General features: G+C 58.5%; 2 protein-coding genes across 2 annotated transcripts; one reads left to right on the top strand and one right to left on the bottom strand.

Moving 5' to 3' along the window:
• The first annotated feature begins 1,605 nt into the window (after nt 1-1,605).
• Nucleotides 1,606-5,701, top strand: NCCRP1 (NCCRP1, F-box associated domain containing). Its single transcript, XM_032324275.1, has 6 exons — nt 1,606-2,216; nt 2,845-2,907; nt 2,993-3,044; nt 3,636-3,731; nt 4,329-4,467; nt 4,592-5,701. Exons 1-6 carry the CDS (start codon nt 1,919-1,921, stop codon nt 4,730-4,732), a joined length of 789 nt encoding a protein of 262 aa, XP_032180166.1. The 5' UTR covers nt 1,606-1,918; the 3' UTR covers nt 4,733-5,701.
• A 447-nt stretch (nt 5,702-6,148) lies between these two features.
• Nucleotides 6,149-7,577, bottom strand: SYCN (syncollin). Its single transcript, XM_032324276.1, has 2 exons — nt 7,153-7,577; nt 6,149-6,317 (listed from the first exon to the last, which is right to left on the bottom strand). The coding sequence occupies exons 1-2, from the start codon at nt 7,545-7,547 to the stop codon at nt 6,308-6,310; spliced, it is 405 nt and encodes a 134-aa protein (XP_032180167.1). The 5' UTR covers nt 7,548-7,577; the 3' UTR covers nt 6,149-6,307.
• Nucleotides 7,578-8,849: the final 1,272 nt, after the last annotated feature.

Genomic DNA, 8,849 nt, shown 5'->3' with positions numbered 1-8,849 from the left:
GTGACTGCATTCGTGTGTGTGGATGCGTGTGTGTGTGTGTGTGTGTGGATGCGTGTGTGTGTGTGTGTGTTTGTGTGAGATACAGAAGGGGGTGAGGACCCCAGGAATTCTGGAGATGATGGGAAATGTGGTGTGGAAACCATGGCAGGCCGGGGAGGGGTAGGGGCCGGGTGGAGGGGTGCAGACCCCATTCTGCACACTCTTTGCTCCAGGCCACTCCCTGCCTTGGATTCTGACCTGAGGACAACTGACTCCCTCATCAGACACTCCTACTCTGGTTCTGCCCTTCCTCCTCCTCCCTCGCCCCTCTTCCTGCTACTCTGGCTGCGGCTATGGGGAAGACAGGTGGGCTGGTGGCCAGCCATGGGTGTGTGTTTGTGTGTTTGTGGTGGCCGGGGGAGTGTCTCCAGTTCTGCATGTGCTCTGAGCTGGGTGAGTGGGCGTCTCCTGGGGACTTCCTGGGGCATCTGGGCTGCAGCCCTGGGGTGCATTGGGTGAGTTACTAAACCTCTCTGTGCCTGTTTCCTCATCTGCAAAATGGGTATGGCAATACCATCTATTTCCTAGGGAGGATGTGGAGATGGAGGTAATTACCCAGGACCATGCCAGCCCACAGGGAGCCCTCAATTACATGAGCAGCATCATTCAGGCGTGAGCTCAACTCTGAGTGTCCCAGGCATGTGTCTGTGTCTTGCAGGAATCTGGGGCAGGAAGCGTGCCTGAAAGCAAAGGGGGTTATCTAGGGCAGCAAGGGAGCAGTCCTGCCAAGGTGGCCTCTGTTTCCTCCTCTGTGAAGTGGGAACAAAAGCAGCGCCCCACACAACCTTAGTGCGGGGGCACGCAGGACGCTGGAGCGCATGTTCGCACATGCCTGTCTGCTGTTACCTTTCCTTGGTCAGTAAAGTGTGGATAAGAGTCACACCCACTTCCCGATCCATTGCTAGAGGATGCCTGGAACTGGGAAGCACCTAGAACAGCACCCACTGAGTACCCAGAAAGCGCTCACCATGGAGGTTGCTGTGGGTAATCCACATGGAACCCCACACCCGTGTTTGCTGGGCTGGGTGTGGGATGTGGCAGGATGTGGCCCTGGGCATCTGGCCCTACAGGTTCCTGGTCACCCTACTTCCTCCGCACCCCGACCTCTTGCCCCCACCATTGCCCCATCCCTCACTCCCAAATCACCAGGACCTCTGAGGGCAGAGTCTTTGGCAGCTGTGCCCTCTTCCCCAGCCCCCCGGGGGGAGGGAAGGGATACAGACACCCTCCAAAACCGAGGTGGGGTTACTACTCCCCTATCTGCTGCTATCTCAGTGCCTCCCTGGGGGTCCCCCCATCTCTGTGCCTCTGAGCGTCTCTCTGCCCTCCACTTGGTTTTCCAGAACAGGAAATGTCGGGGTCCCAAGGGAGTGTCCCAGGTGATGGCAGAGGAGGAAGCAGCAGAGACAGGACTTCCCCCCACCTCCTACCCCTGGATGAAAGTAGGGGTGGGGACAAGAGGGGGTCTTCCTTAATGAGCCTCTTAATCCTGCCACTCTGGATCTTAATGAGGGGGAGGGACCTCATTCGAGGGCAGGGAGCCCTGACATCAGTTCCTTGGTCACACCCCATCCCCCCACCAGTGCCTGAGCCCTCAGCGGGCCCTGGGGAAACTGGGGCAGGAGGCTTGGGAAACGGAACAGGGGCTGGGGACCCGGACTCCTGGGTCCTGGTGGAGGAGATGACCTGCGCTCCTGGTCTGACGGAGCAGGGAGCTGAGGACCCCGACTCCTAAGTCTGAGGGTGGAGGGCCTGGAGGCCCAGAGCCTTCCCCTAACACACACCCCCCTCCAACGCCCGCTGGCGCGCCCCGCCCCTCCCGCCTCCAGTTAACCCCAAGCCTGCGGAGGAGCCCGGGACAGTCGCCCGGAGCCCACGGATGGCGGAGGAAAGCGACCGACACGCGCTCGGAGGCGGGATGGAGGCCGACGAGCCCGCCAGCCCCCAAGAGCCGCCGTCGCCGCCCCCGCCGCCGTCGCCGCCGTCCCCGGCTGCCCCCGACACCCCGGGGACCCCCCAGCCCGAGCAGCCGACGGAGGCCTACGCCCGGCAGCTGCTGCTGGAGGAGTGGAGGCCCCCAGGCGGGAGCCTGGAGCTACCCCCGCGCCTCACCTGGAAGCTGCTCTTCCTGCGGCGGCCGCTCTACCGCAACCTGCTGCGTTCGCCCAACCCCGAAGGTGCGGGAAGGGGCGGGAAGGTGCGGCACCCCGACCCACCGACCGACCGCTGCCCAGTCTCCACCTTCTGCCACCGGCAGTTCGCTCGGACCGTCTGTCTCCTCATCTTTCCGTCTGCTCCCTCGTGTCTGTTCCCTGGGCTCAACCTGTTTCTCTACACCCTTTCCTGTCTCTTCTGTCATTGTGTCCCCCTCCGTCTCCTTGGGGCTCTCTCTTCCTGCCCTGCATCACCCTCTTTCTCTTTCTATGTCATATGTCCCTGTCTCTCCCTGTCTCTCTCTCTCTCTCTCATCCTGTCTGTCGGACTCTCTCTCCCTGCCTCCCTCCGCATGTATTTCTGTCTCTTTCTCTTAGGTGCCTCTCGCTCTGTCCCTCTGTCTCGGTCTCACCAGGACGCCCTCCTCTTTCTCCTCCTTCCCTCCTTCTTCTGCACCATTCCTTTGCCCCAGGACATTCTCAGGACTCTCCCCGGCCCTGACTCACACATCCCTGCCAGGCAGGTCGGTCCTGGCACAGATTCTCGCCCTTCCGGCAGAGCCCTGGGGGGAGGTAGTCAGGCCCAGGCTGAAGGGCTGGAGGCAGTTTCAGCCTGCCTGAGGCTCCGCTCAGCTGCCCCGGTATGTTTCAGGCATCAACATTTATGAGCCAGCACCCCCTACTGGTCCCACCCAGCAGCCCCTGGAGACTCTGGGTAAGTGCTTGTGGGCTTGGCCCAAGGGGTATGAATGGCCCTGTGGAATGGGCAAATTCTAACCCTCTGCTCCTCCACCTGCCAGGCAACTTCCGAGGCTGGTACATTAGGACCGAGAAGCTCCAGCATGACCGCAGGTGGGTGGCGGAGACCCCTGGGGCCCTGCCCCAGTCTCTCACCTCAGGGCCTGGAGAAACTGCCTCTGTGCCCCTCTGGGCCTCAGTTTCCTGCTCCGTACCCAGAGTTTGTCATAAAAGAGAACATTCCTAAAACACAGCGCAGGGTCTGGCTGGGCCCAGCTTGCATATAGTAGGTACTCAATAAATAACAGCTGTCACCGTTACTCTTCTCCACCTCTTCCCTGGGAGGGGGAAGGCACCCAGGCCACCATCTGCCTTCCATTAAACTGAGCCCTGCTTCTGCAGGTTGGGTGGGACAGAGTCACACACGCCTGGGTTGGGAGCCCCGCTCTGCCACTTCTTTGCTGCTTGACCTTAAGCAAGTGACTTCCCTTCTTGAGCCACTTTGCTCATGTGTGTCATGGGGTTCAGACCATCTGGCATTCAGGGGGGAAAGGAGGGAGCTGAGGCTATAAAGGGGGAGAAAGCGCTCATCCCCCATCCATGGGTGCCCTTGGTTTCTCCACGAGGGCACCATGATCGAGGTTTCCTGTTCCCAAGAACCCTAGCAGCTCCCAGACCTCACCTTCCCCGTGCCCTCTCTCACAGCTGGACGGTGAAGCAGCAGTGTGTGGACCTTCTGGCCGAGGGCCTGTGGGAGGAGCTCCTTGACGATGAGCAGCCAGACATCACGGTCATGGACTGGTATGCCCCTCTGCCCAATCCGCCTGCCCTACGGGGTCATGCACAGGGCTCCCCAGAGCACCAGCCTCACCTGTCCTCCCCTGGTGTGAGCTTGTCACCAAGACCCTCATGTCATGGCAGGATCCAGCCCCGCTTACTGTTCTAGCTCCTTCCCTCTGAGACTTCCAGCTTCTGAGGCGCACCTCGCTGGACATCGTTCCTTCTTTCTTGGATGATTGTCCCCCTCTGCTCTCTAGACAAATTCCTCCTTATCCTTTGGGATTCTGCTACACGTGGCTCTGCCGGGAAGCCTTCCCAGACCACCCTCCAGCTGGCTCAGAAGCCGTATGCTCCAGGGCTCTGGGCTCCCCATTCCCAGCCCCTAACGTTCCGGATGGTCACTGTCTGGTGACAGGTCTGCTTCCCACACCAGGCTATATGACTCCCACAGGGTCGCCGTGGGGGGCCGCCTTGGTCAGGGCTGTGTTGCCCATGCTAGCCATCCTGGGTGCACAGAGTGGAAGCCAATGAGCATGTGTCACACGATGTTAGGGATGGGGGACGAGGTGGGGACACGGAAGCTGCGGTGGCAGCTGAAGGTCTGGACCCTACCCCCAGGTACGAGGACAGCCGGCTAGACACGTGTGTCTACGAGCTGCACGTCTGGTTGCTGGCAGCTGACCGCCGCTCAGTCATCGCGCAACACCACGTGGCTCCCCGATCCTCTGGTCGGGGCCCCCCCGGCCGCTGGCTCCAGGTGAGGCTCTGCCCTGGCCACCAACCCTGGCCACGTGTCCATGTCCCAAGACCTCAGAGAGGGCGGAGGTAGGAGAGAAGGGTTCCTGGGTCCCTGACCAGACTTCTCCCTGACCCCACCGCAGGTGTCCCACGTCTTCCGCCAGTACGGCCCTGGCGTGCGCTTCGTTCACTTCCTGCACAAGACCAAGAACCGGAGGGAGCCTGGCGGGCTGCGGCGGACAAGGGTGACGGACTCCTCCGTGTCTGTGCAATTCAGGGAGTGACTTAGCTGTCCAACTCCCGGCCTGTTCTGACCCTTTGTCTCACTGGTCCATAACGTGTGATCCCTTAGCACCTCCCTGATATCTTAGCGCTTCCCTGACCCTTTGCATCTCCCTGACCCCTTAATATCTTCTTGTTCCTTTATCCCTTTGGACCGCTTAGCATCTCTTTTACCTCCCTGACCTAGAAGTCCCTGGCCCTTAGCACCTCCTTGACCCTCAGGAGTCCCTGGCCCTTAGCACCTCCCTGGCCCTTTAGCTCTGACCTGTTGTCTCCACACTTTCCTGATGTGTGGAGAAGCAACCCCTGTTCCCTTCCCACCTTCATGACCCTTCAGCTTCTCTTTGGTCACTTACCACTCCCCAGGCCCCTGCTTCCTGCCTGGCCCTTGATTTCCCACCTGACATCTTAACACCCCCTTGAATGACAGACTTTGGTTTCTTCTGCGCTCTCTGAGCCCCGTGAGGGCTGAGGGCAGCAACTGCTTCTTCCCAAGTTAGTGCTCCGCAGACAGTAGGTGCCTCGTAAATCGTTGGTGATTGGTGAATAAGTTCACAAGCGTGAGGATGCTGAGCATTTCCCTGGTCTTTGCTCCTCAGAATGACACTGAGCTCATATCCCACAGGCACGTCCTGTAACCCTTATCCTCCAGCACCTCGCAACGCCCGTGCCGTGTGCACCTCCCGCCACGACCTCTGGTCTCTTTACTTAGCCCCAGTTTACAGCCTCTTGGCCTTTCCACTGACCTCTCTGCTCCAATTCTGTCCTCTCAGATGCTCTCCTCATTCCCCTTCTCCCTCCAACCCCAAATTCTCACCTCCCCCAGAGCTGGTCCCCATACCTCTCCTCCCCACAAGACCCCCCCATTCCTCCCAGAGTCCCCCCAAAGCCATCAAGTTCTCCATCAAGGGCCATAATCACTGGGGATGGTGGTGGGACAGATGATAAACTTGAGCTACAATTTTTCTTCATGTGTTGGGGGAAGAGATTGAAAATCTGTAACAACTGCGAAGTCCCAGGCTCTGGCCAGATCTAGCATGAGACCCTGGTCCTAGCCTGGGGCAGGGTCCTTGACTGCCTCTTGCTCTTCCAGGCCTGACTCCTGAGATGGGGCTGGAGGTCCCTGGTAGGCAGAACAGCTTGGGGGGAGGGGAGGGATTGAGGGATTCAGGGAAGGGCTTTCTGCCAAAACGTTCAGGGAAGCATTTTAGTGCTATCACTGCATGTCGCACACATGTCCCGTGGATGTGTATCTTTGTGCCCATCTAAACGGATGGCGGAATCTCTGAGTATGAACCCCTCTCCAGCATTCTCCCAGGTACGGGCTGATGCAGGCCTGACAGCCCTGCTCTCTCCCCCACCCCACCCCTGTTCTGTATGGACTTGGTTCCCAAGCACGAGTAGATGACAGACAGGGATAATGTCACAAGGGCTATATTGCAGGGAAGGCGGGTTTCGAGGGACAGGCAGAAAGTTCTCTCCTCCTGGGACTTGGGGACTTCAGCAGACCCCAGAGACAAGGCCAGATGACGAGCTCTGCACCCTGTGGGGGTTGGAGAAGAAGTATCCCTAAGGCATCAGTAACACCTGCAACAGAATAAAAATGATCATTTTTGGGGGGGTGCCAGGGGCTTAGAGATCCAGAGTGGGGGTGGCAGTTCTAAAAGGCTGAGATGGGGTGGAGGGCTGGGGCTGGGCTCGAAGCTCATGAGCTGGGTGTCCTGGGGGCCCTTGGAGCTCTTGTGGAGGGACAGAGACAGGTGACATGGTTTTGAAGAGTACTAGGACTAGATTTAGGGTCCCACGTTCTGTGAGCTCCCATATGTGAGTGCACAGTGGGCTGGGTGAGGGTGCCCAAAGTTGGATCTGGGGGCTCCAGAACCTTAACAGGGACTTTGGGACTGGTTGCAGGGCTGTGCCTGATCTAGAGGGTCTACGTGGGCAGGAACATGAAGGTAGATAGGGTGTTCCTAGAACGGGGTCTCGGGGTGGGTCAGTTTAGAGTCTGGGAGTCTCAGAGCTGGCTCTGGTGGCTCCGGGATCTGGGACTGACTGGGTTTCGTTCTGGGGGCTTTGGGGTGAGAAGACTGGTGGCTCCCCATCTGCAAGCTAGGCCTAGGACAGCAGCTCTGGATGGGTCCGCAGGTGGAGAATTCAGGAAGGAGGGAGGCAGATGCTCCCAGAATGGAGGCTAGAGGGCTAGAGGGTGGGGTCCCTTCTGAGTGTGGGAATCCCGGAGTTGGGTGCGAGAGCTCTGAGTGGTCATGGGCTTGGGGGAAGGGATGCGGGTAGGAGAAGGGAGATCTCCAAGATTGGTCCCAGGGACCCCCAGTGGGGGTCAGGGACCAAGGGGTCTGGGGGCTGGGCTCGTGCCGCGGACGCAGAGACAAGGCTGTGGGTGGAGGCGGGGCCGGGCAGGCACCTGCAGTAGAGCGACGCGATGGTGTTGGACCAGTGACCAAAGATACCCTTGCGGAACTCTTCGAGGCGCGGGTAGGCGCCCGCCGAGAACTTGCGCGTCTTGCCGGCCTTGCCGCGGAGGGACCACACGGTGATCTCGCAGCGCGGGGCCACCACCAGCGAGGAGGCGACGTTCGTCCAGTCAGAGGGCAGGAAGGGCAGGTCGGCGCCCGGCTCCAGCGACAGCTGGGCGCCCCCGCAGCAGTTCTGGTAGTAGGGGTCGCTCTTGTCGTACAGCCTGGCGCACGTGCGCGTCCCGTCGGGCTTCTTGAGGTCCGCGGGGGCCGGGCAGGCAGCTCGGCCGCCAGGGACGGCCGCCAGGGCCAGGGCCAGCAGCAGGGGGCAGAGCGGGGACATGGCGACACTGCAATGCCGCGTCCCCGCGCGCTTTTATTGAGCCTGGCCCGTGGGAAGGGAGAAGCTGCGAGATAAGGACGCCCTCCCCACCTCCCCACCAACCCTCCCTGGAGCAGGGAGACCTTCCTCACCTACGTCGGAGACCCACAGCCAATGAACACATGACGGACATACTTGTGTACAGCTTAGCAGCTTAAGATTTCACGTGGCAAACATTTAAAAAAAAAAAAAGAAAGAAAGAAAGTCAATTAACAGGACTTGAGGACGAGTCTCTTGCAATACAGAAGGGAACATAGGGTTAATAGTATAGGTAAGAAAAGCTCTTAAAAACCCACAGGGATTTGAACGAACCCCTTTCCAAATAAGGTGAAGACGGAGGGGGAGGGGCTGGGTCTCCAGGCTGGGCAAGTACCCCGTTGGGACCCAGCACCTTGGGAAAGGAGAAGCTGGAGATAAGGAGAGAGAGGCCCCGGAGGGGAGCGAAGAAAGGAAAGGAGAGGAGAGGAGGAGACGAGGACAGAGATCACACGACCCTCACGAGCAGGAGAGCTTCCCAACCAAGGCTGGAAACCCAGAATCTGTGAAATGGACATATTTGCACAACTCTTAAAAACCACTGCAAGGCAATGTACAAAAGGCTTGAGGGGGGAACATTTACAACACTGGGACAGGATATAATTAATAGCTATCATATATAAAGAGTGCTTACAAATTGACAAGAAGATATCAAACAATCCCCCCCCCCCACTCGGCCTCCAAGAAAGACAAGCCTTGGAGCGGGAGAAGGAAGGAAGAAGAGGGTGCACCCCCTACTCCCACTTCCCAGGAGCCAGGGGATTTTCTTAACAAAGATTAGAAATCTTGAATTTATAAAAGAAACAGGACCTACCGAACTGTATAAAATGTAAACTTTTTGTACAGCAACAAACACAGACTAGACAATTCTTGTAATGCACAATAAACAGTTACCAATTAGTGAGCAGAAATGCCACAGGCTAAAGGAAAAAATTGAGGACCTGCCCAGGAAGGGTTGAGAGGCTGGGACCTCAGAGTGGGACAGGGAGCTGGGCATTCGGGACCCCCGCCAGGGCCCTTTGGAGACTCTTTGGAGTTCCTGGCCTCCTGCCTAGTGAGCATTGAGTCAGGCATGGATGAACTAATGAGACAAACAGTGGTCCAAGTCTGTGGCTCTGTGGGTAAGGCCAAATCTGGGCCTCAGTTTCCTCATCTGTAAAATGGGTGGTATTTTCTTCCTGTACTATAGGGCTGTTAGGAGGATTACAAGGGATCATAGAAAGTACA

The sequence above is a fragment of the Mustela erminea genome, chromosome 19 (assembly GCF_009829155.1).
Source record: "Mustela erminea isolate mMusErm1 chromosome 19, mMusErm1.Pri, whole genome shotgun sequence".
Taxonomy (NCBI): Eukaryota; Metazoa; Chordata; class Mammalia; order Carnivora; family Mustelidae; genus Mustela; species Mustela erminea.
The sequence above is the reverse complement of the archived record's forward strand: the minus strand, read 5'-3'. Positions and strand labels throughout refer to the sequence as shown.

Bases quoted from the DNA above. Each gene is read 5' to 3' on its own strand.
- NCCRP1 (XM_032324275.1), top strand. From the start codon at position 1,919: ATGGCGGAGGAAAGCGACCGACACGCGCTCGGAGGCGGGATGGAGGCC. The intron at 2,908-2,992 runs GTAAGTGCTTGT...TCCACCTGCCAG, and splicing joins GCAGCCCCTGGAGACTCTGG to GCAACTTCCGAGGCTGGTAC. The intron at 3,045-3,635 runs GTGGGTGGCGGA...CCTCTCTCACAG, and splicing joins AAGCTCCAGCATGACCGCAG to CTGGACGGTGAAGCAGCAGT.
- SYCN (XM_032324276.1), bottom strand. From the start codon at position 7,547: ATGTCCCCGCTCTGCCCCCTGCTGCTGGCCCTGGCCCTGGCGGCCGTC.